Here is a 17,687-nt window from a genome sequence, read left to right as displayed (position 1 = left end):
AAAAGATATTTAGTATTTTTACTTAATTCTTAAGTAATTTCTAATTTATAATATTTTTATTATTTATTTATATATTTAATATAACTTTATTAGTTTTAAAAGATTATTTAATAAATTTATAAGATTTAACTTTTAAATATAAGAGATTTAAAAAAAAGATTAATATAAATAATTAAATAAAAAATAAAAAATAAATTTATAATAATTATAAAATAAAAGTTAAAATATATAGTTAATAATATAACTTTAGGGGGCACTGTGAACCAGTTTAATGCCCATTATATCTGCTGAGGGTGACTGTAGACACAAGTCCCTGACGAGTGTACATTTGCTTCAGGTTTTTGTCTTTGTCACGACACATCGCTACGAACGTCACCTCCGAGTGCAGGGTGCTGCTCGCCACACATTTCCTTGTCAAATTCTGCAATACACGCTGAATCTTTTTTTTTATTTCCCCAGAAAACGACGCATATACAGGCTATGAATGTCAATCGCCCTGTCGAATAGTTCACCCATCGGATAGTCGAGTCATGATGGCTTCTGCTGTATTAATCGTATCTAGCTGAGCGGCCTTGCCCGCTCTCCGATGCCTCCGTCGCGGTGTAGATGCAAAGAAACCAATGTGTCTTGCTGAGTCGTCTCGACACAAAAAGAAGTAAAAGTGTAAACTGTAACAAATCGCCGAAGCACGCACTCTAGCCGGATACCAACACCCAAAGTCTGCAAGTTTGTTAGCTCTCGTCTTCCAACGTGTAATCGGCGCGGCGACACTTACAGAAAGAAAATCATCAACACGCCAAACATTTTCGCTATTAACCAGCGGTTACCCGACACCCTGGACCAGTACTTGAGCAGCTCACGCTGCGCGCCTTCGACATTGTCCACAACGTCCTCTGTGTTGGCGTCTATCCGCTGGATCATGTCGCTCTGTTCCGACACCATGGTCGCCAACTGGCCAAAGATGCTGCCCAGCTCCCCAATCGTCTTTTCAATCGCCTCAATCGCCTCGCCGCGCTGCTGAATGTACGTGTTGGCCGGCTGCGCCTCCTCCATCATGAGCATCTGGTTGTCGCTGACAGGGTTAAGCGAGAGCGTGTCGGCCCCAGGCGCCGGCGACGCGCGGTTCGGCGTGCCGTAGAGTGGTGAAGCCGACTGCTGCAGCGACGGCTGCGCGTGCTGCGACACGTTGGAGATGAAGTTTTCGGTCCGCGATCGCGAGGCTTGAATGTTTTTGGTGCGGGCTTCCAGTACGTCCTTGAAATTGACAGACACGTCGGTGAGCTTGCCCTGCAGCAGGTAGACAACGTTTTTGTTGTGTTCGCCTTCCTGATCGGCCCCCTTGGGATGCTGCTGCTTCGACATCATCGACAAAGCCCCAATCTGTTGGTTAAGAGACGACAGGTCCTGCTTGATGACAAAGGTGAGCTCGTTGATTTCGACCGGACGGTCATCGAATAGCGTTCTTCGTTTGGCCACTATGAATTGTCAGTAATCTGGCTGATCTCTTGCTGTATGATGCCTGTCGACTCACGTTGCGCGAGCTTTTCTAGCTTGGCCATGGTTGAGGAGATGCCGCGGCCAATCTCGGCCGCCTTTCTGGCAAAGTCGGAGCGTCGAGCCTTTGCGTCGCCATTTGCCGCCGCCTTTTCCGAGTCCGTCAGTAGCGAGCGTCGTTGCGCGCCGAGTTTGTTGGCATTTTGCTTGCGCTGCGCGAGGGCGAGCACCGACTTGAACTCGGAGGTTCGGTCCTGGATCGATGTGGCGGCCATGGTCGGCGGATTGAAAGTTTATTGTGTTTATGCGAGCGGCGAAAGGAGCATGAGCGACCAGCGCGGGACGCCTTTCAAATGCTGAGCGAAGGAGTGTATGGCGAACGGGATGCAACTGCGCGGCGGCGTTGACAGACGTAATGCAGAGGCCAGGGTTGCCCAACGAGTTTCGGTTTGACCACGTTTTCAGTAAGCCCCTGGCAGAACGGCTTTAGCCGAGGGAGTGACGTGTTTCGGGGTGTGCGAAGAAGAATAAGTCGACAGGATTAATGGATTAAAGTAAAATCACAGGTTGGTAGCGACAAAGATGAAGAGAAGAATAACGGGCTGAAAAGAAGATGATGCTTCCTGGCAAGATGCTGGCTTGAAAAGGGATAACGGGCGGCGCAACCGTTCGCGAAATGCCTGGGGAGATTTGGCTTCTTCTGGAAGGCTGGCTGTGATTGGCCAAAATGCTGGCAATCGAGGACCCACAAAAAGAGTTGACGTCCACCCCCATTTGGCCAGGTTATGCTATGCGGCGGAAGCTGTTTGTTTCTCTCGAACGTATGCCTGAACTTTTTGGGGACAATGTGACGGCAATGGGCAAATCCAGCGAGGAAGACATTCAAAATGCGATACAAAGCGTCAAGAGCGGTGTCAGCGTCACCAAAAGCGCCACTCGCTGGGGTGTACCGCGGTCGACACTGAGGCATCGATTAACGGGAACGGTGACACACGCCGCCGCAGCCGAATCGCAGCAGAGGCTGTCAAAGCGACTTGAGCAGCAGCTTGGCGGCTGGATTGCGACAATGACGGCCATTGCGGAAGCACCTACGCACAAGCAGGTTCGCGAGGTGGCGACCCAGCTTCTTGTACTGGAGGGGGATCTTCGGCCGCTGGGCAAGAATTGGGTTGTCACGTTTCTGCGCCGAAATCCGCATATCACGGCGGTAAAAGGTATGATGGCTTTACTCCGTCGATAAATGGTGCGCGTTGGTTGCTGATACTAAACAGATCCTCCGCGCCCTGCGGTCGAGAGAGGGGCGGGTGAGAGCACTGGACCCCGTCAACTCTAACAACGCAAAGGCACGCTGCAATCTAGATTACTCCTTGGGCCTGTTAAATATGTATGCTTCTTGCAGATGGCTAGAGACAGCACGCAGGTCGGCGCAGGGCGCAATATAAACAGTCCCGAATGGAATATGCACGACAAGAACAGAGCAATCTTGAACCGATCTTTTTGAGAGAGAGAAAAAACAAAGAGGATATGCTTCCATCGTTTAATTTCGATTAATATATTTTTCTTCCCTTTCTTTCGAATAACATGACAGCCAGCATGGCGTGCATGGCTCACTGTCGTCTCGGTGTGAAGTAAATTGAGGCCACGAGGTGGCCAAATCTGGGGCAGGTCTACAAACAAGTCCCCAGTGCTTCAGCCACCAAATGAAACAGGATCAGGCGCCACAAGAAACACTTCGCCACAACTCGCGCCATGACGACATCTTTTTTTTTGGTGGCACCTATGTACAAACCACATGTCTTGAGATGCGGCGGGAATGTTACTCCCAATATTATATAGGTCAAAACGGTGTAAGCCGCGCTGGAGATGCCCAGCTCAAGCCGCACACGCCGTTGATAAGAATCACTCAATGTCTGAGCCGCCGCGGATACAGCCGAACTGGGCTGCTGGCCGAGCGGGTCCTTTAATATCGCTGCTCATCCTCGTAGTCTCGAGGCAGACTGCCTCTTTAAAGGACTTGAATGAGTAGGTGTTGAGGCGCACTATGATGCCAAAGACTGTCAAAGTTAGTACGAGCGGCAGACGCAAACGCAGATGCTCACCTAGGTATTCTGTGCCACGCAACACGTATTACAGAGGTACCTCTGCAAGTCCTAAAAATAATCAACAGCTGCGCCACACCAGTTCGTGAGCTGGCGGCCTGGCGCAGCGGCGCTGTGGGTTGTGGGTTGTGGGCTTGTCAGTGGATGTTGGTGGATGTTAGCGCACTGGAGCTCCATCCAGCTGCCAGCGTCTTACGTCCCACTATAACTCTGCAAATTCCAGCGCTAAAAAGCTCTACGCCTGGGCTTGGCCTGGTCTGCCCCTGAACTTGTCTCCTCGGCATTCCAGCTTCCTGACCACCAGCCTCAGTACTACCTGGGTAATCTCCGACCGCGCCACACCTCGACACCCCCCCATGTCTTACCAGGGACTGCAAAATCGTACACGTCGCTCCTGTCTAGCCTCCCATCCTCATCACTGGCAGACTCATTCTCTCCTTTGCTTGCTCTGCCTCTCGTTTCTATACTTTGCTATTCTTTTGGTACAATTTTGTTTGCATTCCTACGCGGCAGTTTGGATTGTACCATCGTCCATTGCTGTGCCCCTATCCCTGCCCGATACACCGACCATAACTTCACAGGACAAGCAAGTCCTCTGCAATCTCGCGCTTGCGCGCAGTCAATAGCGGTGAAAAAGTTCGCTCGCCCAGAAGCATGACGGCATAGTTCGCCTGATCATCTCTCATCGCTGTCTCGTCATTATGGATCAAGGCTCTTACAGCAGACCAGATGGTCGTGGCCAGCCCACCCTGTGCGTATTCATACACCTGCGGCCTTGATTGTGCGACTATCCTAACAAATTCCCTCTAGGTCCGGTTCCTCAGCCGGCAACAACAACTACCAGGTCAACGTCAGCCGCCAAAAGACGAAGAAATGGGTCGAGGCCAAGTCGCAGAATTACGATGGCGATGACTGGGGCGCCGACGAGTACTCCGAAGACGAGGTAGAGCCGCCTCTGCCTTTCTCGCCCCATGGTCCTCAGCATGACGCTTCTCGCAGCGCATCAAGCGTGCCGTCGCTGCATAGTGAAACCAGCCCGGCATCGCAGCCATTGCAACCACCACAGCAGTCCCGGCCCTATCCACCTCCTTCATCGCGACCCCCTCCACCCGCGATCGCGCAGCCTCGCCAGGCGCCTAATACCTCCTCGTCAGCTCAGCCAGGCTCTACCTTACCGCAATCTGCCGGCGTTCTCCAGCCCCAGAGCGCTTCCTCGACCTTGCCACTGTCGCCTCGCTCGCCGCCAGAAAATCTTCCATCAGCTGCCTCGCAGGCTGCCACCACGAGCAAGCCTGTCCCTCTTGTTCGGCCTTCAGATATATATCGACGAATGGAAGAGGAAAGGGGTCGCGGATCTTCAGAAAGTTCGCGCCCGAGCGCCGAAATTGCTTCCAACGTGTCTAAGCAAAGCTCAAATTCTCCAGCAAGAACAGTTGCCGAGCCGGTGAGAACTCAGTCTCCAAACGTCCCAACACCTGCGCCGCGCACCGACAGCCGGAACGTCATCTACCAGGATTTGACAAAACCTTCGTCAAGTCGAGCATCGCAGCAGCCACTGGCCCCTTCGCCACCCCCATCAGTAGCGCCACCATCGCAATTTGTGACGCCTGGGCGCGACGCTGCCCCTACCAATGAAGAGACCAAGCGCCTATCCACGAGCCCCAAGCTCCCGGATCTCGCCCGTATATCTGTCTTTGGAGCCGACTTTTTTTCCAGTGGTTTTTCATCACTGTCGTCCGAGCAAATGGCTGAACAAAAGATCCCTGAGGTACCGAAGGTGGCACCAGCATTAAAAGTGGATAAGCCTACCTCAGAGGCGAAGCGTTCTCCCACAGAGGCTTCACAAGCTTCCACGGACAAGACTGAGGTCGCTTCAGTTCCTTCGGTTGCCATGGAGAATGCTCCTCTCCAGCACGAAGCCATCGCACCGACACCGCATCAGGCTTCAACCGTCGCAGTCGAAAGTCGAGAGTCAAAACCGATCACGACACCTGCGGGACCCAAGCCATCTGACCCCGCAAAGCAGTCCGCCGCGAGATCCTCTATTGAGACGGCATCGAGCTCTCGCTCGGCTACCTCCGCAGTTGACATTACCCCGACAAAACCTCTTAATGTCCGCAAAGATGACAGCCCCGTACGAACCTTTGAACCCCCGCCACCCCTCCAACGTGAACCGACATTTGGTACAGATACGTCATCGCCTGTAAAAGAAAGTGATATGCTTAGAGATGAAATCTTCAAGACACTCAATTCGCCAACCCAATCGAGCAGACGGGATAGCGAGACTGGACCGATTGATGGCGAAAGACAAGGGTCACAAAGCCGCCCGAGAGACAGCACCTATACCCTCCAGGACTACGATAGCTACTGGGCTGATGATGCCACCGCGCCTGAAAGTTCTACTCAGCCACTCAAGTCGATGAGTATTGTACCGGAAGAGACTTCAGAAGTCGTGGCGGCGCCTCGATCTCGAGGTCCCGTTGCCAATGCATTGGAGTCTTGGAAGCCGACTGAAGAGGCCAAGCCAGCAGCAACCCCACCTCCTACACAGCCAGCAGCCTCTGCTCAGCTCACGCCTCAAACATCAATCGACCAGTCTTCATCATCGTCTGCTGTGCCACAAGCACACCAGTCTACTGCTGCTCAACAGCTTCCAGATGACTCGATAGCCTCCCCTACTAGCGCAGACCTCCGCCGCAGGTTCTCCTGGGAGGCAGAGACATCCAAGGCGCAGTCAATGGGTAATGGCGTTGCACCTACCACCGCCGCGGCTCCGCCACCTGTGCTCTCGCCCGCGCCCATCTCGGATCCTGACCCGGCTCCGGCTCTTGCTGCAACGACTTCGTCTCATGCCGATCCTAAGCTGGGGCCAGAATCAGCATCTCGCGATCAACAGCCTGACGCTTCTGCTCTTAATGTAAGCACACCAGCTTTTGCTGCCACCGATGGCAGCTCGCAAGAGTCTAGGCGTATCTCGCTTTCGGATGAAAAGGCCATGTCGGCTACAACATCAAACGAAGCTTCCTCCGAGGAGCATCCCGCTTTGAGACTATCTGATCCGGCTCCGGCTCCTGTTTTGAGCATGCCGAGAATCCCTGGAGCGAGTGTGACTCCGTTCAGAGACATCGTCAGCCTTGGCAGTTCTGCCGAGAGAATCGCCAAATTCAACGAGACGAGAGTCGCTTTTGCTGTCATGGATATCGGGCTCGACACGTGGCTCAGGACCCTTGAACAGGATCACCCAGACCGTCACTCCAAAAGCTTCAACTCGTATCAACCACCTATCACTTCCCCAACTGAAGTGTCATCGGGAGCTCAACCACCAGCGCAGCAGCCTTACTACCAGCAGTACTTGAATGCGAGCGCTCCCGGCAGCGGACCACCGGCTGGTCGCCGCATTGGTGGAATCACCATGCCGTCCAACGTAGGCGGGAGCACCTTTGGCCATTCTGGAAACCAAATCGGAACCAAGAGCAAGGAGCTTATGCAATCGGCGGGTAAAATGGGCAAAGGACTATTCAGCAAGGGCAAGAACAAATTGCGCGGGGACAAGGTATTTCACTAATGCTTTTTTTCTTATACCACCCAGCTCATAGTGAGTGGGCCATTTCCTTCAACTTCCCTCAGGCAGGATGGATCTTGTTTTACTCTGTATTGATTTATGAATAATGTTTGAACTGGATTTCTGCATCACTGCGTTTTATGACGCTGCGGGTGTTCGAGATCGAATATGACGATGAGAACTATTATCCTGTCATCCCTCTCGCGAGATCATTAAATCATATATGTGAGACGATTTGATATTAATTATTGCTTCTCTCAATAGGGCGATACACATCCACCGCCAGCACAATCCAAGGCCAAACACGACCGCTCCGGTTCCTGGGCCGTACTCAGCAGCAAATTGCGCACCGAGTTCTCCTCGTCCAGAGACCATGAGCACTCGCAGCAACGGCCCCAGCAGCGCCAGGAAGAATACTCGGCTCCAAGGCCGAGCATTACCATTGCGCCGCAAATTCCGGAGCCCGAGCCCGTTTCACCGCTGCTGCGTGAAGCGTCCCCAGAGAAGTCCCTACCAGCCGCGCAAACTTCCACGCAGCCCGTTGTGCACAATCAATTTGCAGTCGGCGCCAAGTTTGATCCGACATCTTCAACTTCCTCTGTCCCTCTATCCGGCCGGATTCGCATTGTTCCGTCGGAGACTGTGCCTGATCCTACCAGCGCGGGTGCTCCAGTCATGTCGCCTCCGGTTGCCGAAGAAAATGGAGTTGGGAAGCTTGCGCGGACCGAAGAGTCTGACGATGCGCCCAAGAGACAGTCTTCCTTTGTTGGTTTGCCACCCATTCGCAGATCTTCAACCTTTGGTGTAAAGTCCAAGACTCGTCGCGCTGCTGAACGCTTCCCTCTGGACGAAGAGGGGGGTCACGATGTTCCCGACCTACCCACAAGCGACGTGATGAAAAATGCTCTCAGCCAGCAAGATGCGCCTAAGCAACTGCATCATGAGCAGCCTGGCGCTCTAGAGCTAGGTGCAGCTTCTCAGACTACCGGTAAGGACGGTACCGCGGTGCAGCATCGATCTGACTCCGTTGAGCATTCTCTTGCAAGGCAGCCTGCGGTGGCGCCCCCACCACAGCCTCAGCCCATGCGCCAGCCAGAACATCCACCTATGCTGATGTATCCTGGGCAATCCGGCCCCTGGAGGCTCGAGGAGAGCCACCTGGCAGAACCTCTGCATCAAGCCAAGAATCGCTCTGGCCACAGCCCCATCTCTCCGCCCATGAACTATGGCTTCGACAAGGAGACCGGGCACTCTGCCATGATGCCCCCGCCGTCGCTGCCTGCAGGCAACATTCGACAGCGCAGCCCAGATGTCCCGCCCTCGTCTGCACAACGCTACCCGGGCCTCTTTGCGCCGCATCCTGACCAGGATCCTCTGCAGCGTCAGGGGGGCTCTCAGTCGTACTACGAGGAGATGGCGAACCCGCGTCGTAGCAGCAACGAGTACTCAATCCCGGGTGTCGGGCCGCCTGCTGAGGAGAGAGGCCGCGTCAAGCGAAACTCGGGCATGTTTCGGGATATTGGTGACAAGATTGTGCGCGCGGCTTCGCGTGACCGGAGAAACTCGATCGCGGAGAACCGACCAGCCACTGACGCGCACGCTGACGAAGCTTCTGAATCGAGCTTTGGCGCCGAAGAGATGCAGGACCGCAAGAAGCGCCGCTCCAGCTTCCTCAACATGCTTACGGGACGCGCCTCCATGGATCAGAGCTCTCATCAGGGGTTTTCCGCCCCTCAGCGCTCTCACACTGATGCTTTACCTCTGTCATCATCGGACGGCCTCGCTACCCAGAAGCGTTCCGTGCTTGGCGGTGTCATGGCTGGCTTTGGTGTAAGCAAGGGTGGCTCATCCAATACACCTGCTTCAGGTCTCGTCGACCAGTCGGCAGTAGCAGACGACGAACTTCCGCTTACACCGAAAAAGAAACGTTTCTCCGGCATCGCCAGGGCCTTTCAACGACCCAACCAGGACCGGCCTTCCTCTGGCATGTCACTCCGACCTTCTTCCGGCTTGTCACTCCGCCCCTCTTCCGGCATGTCTTTGGAGCCGACCCCGAGTGGTGGAAGCAGCCAAGGAAACACTCGCAGTGGGATCTTTTCCAGCATGCCCTTCCGCAACAAGGATCACGGCGATTCTGCTGGTCAGACGGCGTCAGCTAATCCCGAGCAAAACCGCCGTGCTTCGTTCTCCAATCTCCTCTCGAGTTTGGCTGGCATCAAGAGCCAACAGCAAGAGCAGCAGCATGCTGTCCCGATTCAGGGCATGGGAGGCAATGCCTCGAATGAAATGCCTCAGAATATTCCTCCTCCTCCGCATCAGAAACATCCCGCGGATGCCTTCCCGTCGTCGTCTGGTGACGCCCTGGCTCCTACTTTGCCCAACCAGTTCGTGGGTCCGCCTCAGCAACTTTCCAACGCTGGTGAAAACGAAGGGGGTATTGGCCGGCCTCCTACCTCTACGACTGTGACGGCCAGCGATACCAAGCCTGATGCCGACGAATCAACCGCGAGTAGCGCCGCCACTATACCCGCCACTGTACCCATCGTTAGCGAGCTGCCCCTGCCCGCTGCCCATGCAAATACCCAGCGTGACGGAGCTTCTGCTCCATCCGAAATTTCAGATTCCGAGACGGGCATTGCGGGGAATACTCGCAAACCCCCTGATGTGACGCCGTCGATTGCTTCTCATACTGACGACGAGAGTGCCGACATCACCCGCCAGGATACCAACGTGAGTCAAATGACGTCAAGTATCGTCACGGACGTCCCCCGCCAAGATGAGCAGCAGCAGACACCCACCGCGCAAGATCCAAAGAGCCCTGGTGGCTCTCTTGAGCATAACCAAATGTCTGGCACAGCTGTTCCCTCCGCGGTGCCTCAAGCATACTCTCAACAGCATACTGTGCAGCACCAACGAGATCCTTCTTACTTGTCTACGGGGCCCAGTTACAGTCAGGGCACTAGCCAGCCCGGTCTCGGTCCCAACTACGGTCAAGATACCTCGCTTTCCATGCAATACCCCAAGAATCAGCAAGAGCAGCAACATTTTCAGCCTAGTCTTTCTCAGCCTGTTTCACAAGCTGAGCAAGCCAGTGCATCGCCCAAGGGATGGAGAGGGCTCAAGACCAAAGTGGCCGGTCAGATGGCCAGCATCAGCCAGTCTCCTAATAGCAAGGGCCAAGACAGGCAAGACCAGGGAGGCAAGACCACGCCGATGGATAAACTTTTTGGCGCCCGCAAGAGACTATCTAAACAGCAGGGTTCGTCTGGCGCGCAGCAACAGAGGGCCTTGCCGCGAGACGGCGCTGAAGGAGTGGAGCCATCGCCAGGTTTCCGCGTCTTTGCAAGGAATCAAGGTCAGCCTTTCGTGGCTCAGCCTCAGCAGTTACCGCCGCAGCAGATGCATACGGGACAAGGACACCACCTTCAGCAACCTTTTCTTCAGCAGCAGTCCATCTATACGCAACAACAACAGCAACCACCACAGCAACAGCAACTGCATGGCGAGCCTCAATACGCTGCAGTCCCGATTCCTCAGGGCTATACTGCCGTGTATGGCCATGGTAGCGCGCAAGTGCCCAGCATGTACAATGTTGGGCGCCAATACTCCCAGCACCAGACGCCTTACCAGCAGCAACAGAATTACGCCACCCATTACCAGTCTCATTCTTATGCAGGTGTTAACCAACCGCAGGGCAGTGGAGTCTTTGCAACACAAACTCAGTCACCCAACCTTCCACGAGCCGAGCCGCTGCCTCAGCAGCCACACTCTCAGCAGCCGTACGCAACTGGGAGTGAGGTTCTTAGCCCTGTTTCCACGCATCACAGTGATGGCATGCCTTTGAGCCCTGCTTCTGAGGAGCCTCGCAGCCCTCACGCGGCTCTCACCAGAGAAGCACTGGCACAGCAGGACGCTCGCAAAGACTTACAGGCTGATCTTCTTCGACCGAAAGAATCTCATGGCGGCCTCGGTCCTTCGAATAGTAACCGCGTCAGCCAAGTTTCCAACGACAGCCGCAGACATGCCTCCCCCAAATCTGAGCAATCGCCCGTTATCAGCCACAAGCAGCTACCGACTTCGCCAGCATCTCTCTACAATGATCGACACGTCTCCGCGTCCAGCATGTCGCCGCCTGTGGGCTTCGGCTCTGACACCGCTAGCCTCAGCCACGGCGCTGTCCGCACTGAAGCTACCATCCCCGCTTCGCCAGCTGCGCCTCTAATCAAGGACCTGACGGGTGAGAGTAGGGGCCAGGTCTCGGATGACTCGCTGGCATCAAAGACGAAGCTGGACAAGACAAATGCTGCTACAATCACTGCGGCGACGAAACATGTCGCCGAACTCGAGGACACTGCGGAAGCCCGGAAGCGCACACTTCGCATAAATGAACAAGAGGAAAAGATTGCGTATGATCCGGAAGAGGAGAACCCCAAGATGATGGCGACGAGCTATCCCGGCCAAGAATGGAAACCTGATTACGGTGATCCTAGTTTTAGCGACGGACCCGAGTAAGAATACAAGTAAGGAACTGTTTATATATATGTATATCTGCCTGGCGGTTATTTAATTTGTCACAAATCTTCTATTTGTCATTGGTTTTCCTTTCTTCTTTATTGCCTTTTTGGATACCGATATTATGGTTCATTTGTGCGAAGTTTCTTGCATAGCGTCTTCTTGAGGTATTATTTGTTGTTTTTCTTAATGATGAGCTGCTTTTCTTTGAATTTGCTACGGAAATACGAAGCCTGATAGCCGGAGATTGTGTGTCGACATAGAACTCAACTTGAATCGTGGGCCGACTACATTTCAACGCAGTGTCCAATATACGAATGTACCCGTCTCAGGAACTGCAGACCCCGAATTAACGCGCATATGAGGTTTCTGGATTCTCTTCATCTAATGGCCTCTAGGAGCCCACGAACATTAACTATTTTCATTATTTTGTGTTGTTGCCCCATGCCAAGTGCGCCCGTCGACCACAGCCTTGGCAAATCGCCCTTGGCCCTTGGCGATCGCCCTTGGCACCGAACAAGCAGCTGTTGAAAAAGCCACAGCCGACGGGAGCGGCGAACAAGCAGTTGCCGAAAAAGCCACAGCCGACGTGAGCGGCGAACAAGCAGTTGCCGAAAAAGCCACAGCCGACGGGAGCGGCGAACAAGTTGAGAGTTCAGTGACTATATCCTTACAAAACCACTACTCCGCCGGAGTAATTCGTGTGCTGATATCTATCAGCCTACTCCGTACGCCGGTTGGTGATGGCGCACAGACGAAGAAGCGTGTTTCTTTTTTTAAACTTTGGAAGGTGCGTGGCATCTTACCACCTACTTTAGTTGATTGAAAGCTTTGACTGAGGATTACTGATAACAATCACGTAATCAGTTGAATCTGCCTGCGCCTACTTTGCCGTCTTGAATGGTGCAATGCTGAATGCTTTCAGGAAACAGTCTACATTCCGAAGCTTACTGGACAAAGATGTTGCGTTATTTGGTCGCAATAATCGGTGCTTTGCTCACAATAGTCCTGCCTGCCGTATTAGACTAGATCTTTGGCTCCGTATAGAATTGCCCCATCTGCAACGTCGCTATCGCCTTTGACTCCGCCGGCTCGATGGTAAGTTGTTAACCTTGAATCAGTGTCCCGATCGGGAAGGTCGATTATTATACGCCCATTCAGGGCTGTTGGTTGGCTGTGCGAAGAGGGTCCGCGCGCTAGTGGTTGGCGAGTTGCGAATAGGGCAAGGTACAGAGTTTACGCCATTAGGTTTCCCGTTTCAACGGCTAATCCGGTTACAGCAGCTCAGTGAGGACGACGCAGTGGAGAGTCCCTCGGATAGGTCCTCAGCTTCTCACTCGGGTCAAGTTCTCACTCGGGTCAAGTTCGTGTGTTGCATCGGGTAGCTGACGACGGTCTCCATGCGCAGTCGGTGTCTTCTTACACAAGGACGTCGGGGCATTGCGCCATGGCTCGCGATATGCGTGATGGCACGGCCGTATTGCAACGGCCGGTGGCCGGTGGCTTTGCGTATAAAAGGCCGTGGTCATGGCCGTGTTTCAGAGACGAGATATCCCAGTATCCCACTCTCTTCTGGTCATTCTCAACTGATTACAACATCTTTTGTCTTTGGCAGTATAACATACTTCTGCAAAGATGGTCGGCCTCAAGTCCGTCCTCGCCTATGCCTCTCTGGCCAGCGCCGCCGTGGTGCCCGCCCCCTTGGTCAACTTTGCTGGAGAGACCGGCCGCTTCACCGTTGACCTCAAGTATAACGAAAACTTTCAGCGCGGCCCGCGCTTGCCCGCCATCGCCGCCCGCCAGACCACGCCTGCGCACGACAGCAAGACGCGCCCCGACGGCGAGTACTACGCCGAGGTGCTCGTCGGCACCCCCCCTCAGAAGATCAACCTGCTCTTTGACACGGGCTCGAGCGACCTCTGGCTCTTTGGAGCCGACGTGAGCGGCGAGGTCGACAAGGACCAAGCCAAGTGGAACCACACGTCGAGCTCGACGGCCAAGCTGGTGCAGGGCGGCAAGTGGTCGATTGGCTACGGGGACGGCTCCGGCGCCAAGGGCACCATCTATAAGGATACCGTTTCCATTGCCGGCGCGAGCATCACTGGCCAGGGCGTCGAATACGCCACCACCGTGTACCCGCAGTACAACGGCGACAACATTCTTGGCGTGCCCGTGTCGGGCATTGTCGGCTTCGGCTTCGACAACATCAACACGGCGTCGCCCAAGCAGAAGACGCTCTTCTCCAACCTCAAGCCGCACCTCGACCAGCCCGTCTTCACCGTCGACATCAAGCACCGCGCCGACGGCACGTTTGGCTTTGGCTTCATTGACGACTCCAAGTACACGGGCGACATCACCTACACCAACGTCGACTCCTCTGACGGCTTCTGGACCATCACCTCCACCGGCTACCAGATTGGCGACGACGAGTTTGTCGAGACCAAGTACAGCGGCATCGTCGACACGGGCAGCTCCGGGTTCGAGGTGCCGTCCGCCGCGTACCAAGCCTGGAGAAGCAAGTTTCCCGCCGGCGCCATTACTGCGCAGACGGTGCTGCCCGACTTTACGTTTGGTATTGAAGGCGCCAGGATTCGCGTGCCCGGCAACAACCTCAAGGAACAGAATAGCGACGGCACGTACAGCCTCAATATTTACAATGGCGGCGCAAACTCGGCCTTTTTCGGCTCGCCGTCTCTGACGGGCGCGTATGTGGTGTTTGAGGATGGCGACAACGGTCCTAGACTAGGATGGGCTACGTCTAAATAAAGGAGGGCAGTATTTTAGATGTATATACTTGCCGGTCATGGCAGAGATGGCTACTTTACGAATACATCATGTTACGAAGCTTAAAATCAGTTGAAGCCTGTGATGATCCCTAATATGATCCGAGACAATATCTCATTGTGATTTCAAGTATCGAGTTGAGATAGCAGACAAGTGTGATAGACGTAGTGTGGGGTAAGGGATGTATATTGCAAGGACGAGAATTGTGCAAAGATTTATAGTGAGGAAGCTGTGGCCTCCCTGCATTTGTGCCATTTACCGCGTGGAAACCTGCCCGATTGTACCAGAAGACGCAAACCCTGCGTTATAACGTCGAATAGAACTTTCTGTACAAAATCGAAGAACGCTGACCAGTCTAAGCTCGACATTATACTTGGTCCGAACGAGTCTCTGGTAGTATATCTTGCATTCGGATCAAGGAGAAAAATCGAGTATAACCCCTGGAACGGATGCAGGGCAAACGGAGCGGAGAATTCTAATTCCTCGTGAAGGTACAGGTAAGCCTGGCTGTCAAGTCAAAATTCCGCTCCCCGCATTCAACCCCGCTCCTCCTCCACCTTTTGTCGTCCACAAGCTAGCTAAAAGGCGATGGAGCTAGACCACAAACTTTACACCGTCGCGTGGATCGCGCCGTTAGAGATCGAGGCCCGCGCGGCCGCTTGCATGCTCGATCACGAGCATGATGGACGCTTCTCTATGCAGCGCGGCGACGACTACGTCTACCAGGCTGGCGAGGTTTGCGGGCACAACGTCATCATCGCAACGCTGCCGGCGGGCCAGGAGTACGGCACGGGCTCGGCGGCCGCGCTTGCGAGTCAGGTCAAGAAGTTCTTTCCCAACATCTGGTTCGGACTGCTTGTCGGCGTGGCGGCGGGCTTGCCCAGTCTGACGGGGCCTTTGATACGCGATATCCGACTGGGCGACGTCCTCGTGGCGCTGCCTGAGGGGGACAGCGCGGGGCTGGTTGCCTACGACCTCGGCAAGGAGACGGGTTCAGACGGCTTCCAGTTACTTAGAGGCGGCGATGCTCTGGCGGTGACGGAGACGGTTGTCCGGGCAGCGATTGGGAGTATAAAAAGGCGAGCACCAAACGATGCGAACCTGATTCTCCCGTACTACGACAAGATCAAGAACCAGGAGCATGGTGGCGGGACCTTTGCGGATCCGGGACAGGGTACAGATCGACTCTACGGGACGGACGAGGCGGGAAGGCCGGTGATTCAAAGACGGGAGCCTCGACCGGACGAGCGACGCACACGTATCTGGTACGGGCCGATTGGATCTGGGGAGAAGCTGATGAAAAACGCATCAAGGCGAAATAAACTGAGGGATCGGTATAATATAATCGGTCTTGAGATGGAGGCGGCAGGAACCATGAATCGGATTCCGGTTGGAGTCATTCGTGGCGTATGCGACTACGGCGACGAGCACAAGAACAAGGAATGGCAGCCATATGCGGCGGCAATGGCGGCCGCCTATGCCAAGGCTGTGTTGGCGCAGATAGGCCTATCGAGACCAACAAGCGGTTAGCCGTTAGTTTCTCAGCAGATGATATATATGCTAATTGACTTCTAGTTTGTTATATCCCATTTAGACGTAATCATAATTTTACGGGCCGCCGAACACAGCTTGATCGGCTTGAGCAGATGCTCTTCCGCGAAAATAGAGAACGAGTGGCGGTGGTAGGCCTTGGAGGCATGGGCAAGACGCAGATAGCGCTAGAGCTAGCGCACCGAGTGCGAAATATGGAAGTGGAAGGCGTGACGCAGAGATATTCAGTATTCTGGGTGCCCGCGCAGAGCATGGCGACTTTTCACAAGACAGCAGGAGAATTGGTGCAACGACTTGATATCCACTGTGGTAATGATGACCCAAAAGAAGCTCTTCGGACATATCTTGAGTCAGATGCGGCAGGCCATTGGCTTTTGGTAGTTGACAACGTGGACGATACTGTCGTGCTAGATGGAACGCCCGGTCATTCAAACGGGCTATCTGGCTTGTTGCCGCAAAGCCGGAAGGGAAGGCTCTTAATAACGACGCGACAAACCTCACTCGCTGTGAACGTGGCAGGTAACGATATAGTCAAGCTCTCGTCTATGACATTTGACGAGGCATACTCGTTGATGGGGATATTGCTGCTCGATAAAAGCCAGGTTCGGGATATAGAAAGCACCAAGGAGCTGTTGAAGAAGTTGACGTGCTTGCCTCTAACGTTGGCGCAGGCAGCAGCATACATGAACAAAAACGGGACACCTATTGTTCGGTACTTAAAACTGTGCCGGTCAGCCGACCAGAATATGGTCGATCTTCTTGGCAAGCGGCTTCGTGATGAGACGCATCACAGCCAGGCGCAAGGGGCTGTGGTAACGACATTGATTGTCTCATTCGAGGCGATCCGCGAGACAGACTCGAATGCTGTTCGTCTTCTATCCTTTATCCGGTGGATCGAGCCAAAGGCAATACCGATAAGCATGTTGCCTGATGCAGGATCTCAGATTGATCTAGAAGACTCAATAGGATTGTTGTGTGGGTACGGATTTCTTAGTCGGCGGGAGGATGGCGAGATGCTGGATATGCACAGCCTAGTACATTTAGTCTTGCGATTGTGGCTGGACCAGGATGATGACAATTCCTTGACGTCAGAAGCCGTGGCAATTAAGCATCTGGAAAGGGTTTTTCCGTCAGTTGAGTGGGAGAATAGGTCAGTGTGGCGGCAGTTCTTGCCGCATGTTTTACCTTTTGTAAAGGACGCTGCGTTACGACGTAACGAACCGTTGCAACGGCTAGGTCATAGAGCAGGCCTGTGTCTACGAGTCGATGGTCGGACGTCAGAAACGGTCAAATGTTTTGAGCTTCTCGCAGCAGCTCGAGAGAGGACACAGGCAGACACTCACCCCGATCGACTAGATTCACAGCATGAGCTAGCACGTGCTTATCTGGCCGACGACCAAGTCGAGAAAGCGATTCAGACGCTGGAGCGTGTGGTGGCTCTTCGGGAGCAGACACTAGCAAGGACTCACTCAGATCGACTGTCATCGCAGCGCGCACTGGCAAGTGCATACCAGGCCAATAGCCAAGTCGAGAAAGCGATCAAGCTGTTGGAGTATGTGGTGGCTCTTCGGGAGCAGACACTGGCAGAAACTCATCCAGATCGACTATCATCACAGCGCGCATTAGCAAGTGCCTACCAGGCTAACGGCCAACTCGAGGACGCGGTCAAGATGCTAGTGCATGTG

General features: G+C 54.1%; 5 protein-coding genes across 5 annotated transcripts; 4 read left to right on the top strand and 1 right to left on the bottom strand.

Moving 5' to 3' along the window:
- Positions 1 to 695: 695 nt before the first annotated feature.
- On the bottom strand, positions 696 to 1,769 carry BBA_07769 (SNARE domain-containing protein; the record flags this gene model as incomplete). Its single annotated transcript, XM_008602866.1, has 3 exons — positions 696 to 720; positions 776 to 1,475; positions 1,532 to 1,769. The coding sequence occupies 3 exons, from the start codon at positions 1,767 to 1,769 to the stop codon at positions 696 to 698; spliced, it is 963 nt and encodes a 320-aa protein (XP_008601088.1).
- A 452-nt stretch (positions 1,770 to 2,221) lies between these two features.
- Positions 2,222 to 2,827, top strand: BBA_07768 (transposase-like protein; the record flags this gene model as incomplete). Its single annotated transcript, XM_008602865.1, has 2 exons — positions 2,222 to 2,708; positions 2,766 to 2,827. 2 exons carry the CDS (start codon positions 2,222 to 2,224, stop codon positions 2,825 to 2,827), a joined length of 549 nt encoding a protein of 182 aa, XP_008601087.1.
- Positions 2,828 to 4,294: 1,467 nt separating this feature from the next.
- BBA_07767 (uncharacterized protein) lies at positions 4,295 to 11,667 on the top strand (the record flags this gene model as incomplete). The annotated part of the gene is made up of 3 exons (XM_008602864.1): positions 4,295 to 4,344; positions 4,404 to 7,146; positions 7,420 to 11,667. 3 exons carry the CDS (start codon positions 4,295 to 4,297, stop codon positions 11,665 to 11,667), a joined length of 7,041 nt encoding a protein of 2,346 aa, XP_008601086.1.
- A 1,635-nt stretch (positions 11,668 to 13,302) lies between these two features.
- On the top strand, positions 13,303 to 14,433 carry BBA_07766 (endothiapepsin-like protein; the record flags this gene model as incomplete). Its single annotated transcript, XM_008602863.1, has 1 exon — positions 13,303 to 14,433. The coding sequence occupies one exon, from the start codon at positions 13,303 to 13,305 to the stop codon at positions 14,431 to 14,433; it is 1,131 nt and encodes a 376-aa protein (XP_008601085.1).
- Positions 14,434 to 15,039: 606 nt separating this feature from the next.
- Positions 15,040 to 15,981, top strand: BBA_07765 (Pfs, NACHT and WD domain protein; the record flags this gene model as incomplete). Its single annotated transcript, XM_008602862.1, has 1 exon — positions 15,040 to 15,981. One exon carries the CDS (start codon positions 15,040 to 15,042, stop codon positions 15,979 to 15,981), a length of 942 nt encoding a protein of 313 aa, XP_008601084.1.
- Between the last annotated feature and the right edge of the window lie 1,706 nt (positions 15,982 to 17,687).

Source organism: Beauveria bassiana, assembly GCF_000280675.1.
Source record: "Beauveria bassiana ARSEF 2860 unplaced genomic scaffold BBA_S00027, whole genome shotgun sequence".
Lineage (NCBI taxonomy): Eukaryota > Fungi > Ascomycota > Sordariomycetes > Hypocreales > Cordycipitaceae > Beauveria > Beauveria bassiana.
The sequence above is the reverse complement of the archived record's forward strand: the minus strand, read 5'-3'. Positions and strand labels throughout refer to the sequence as shown.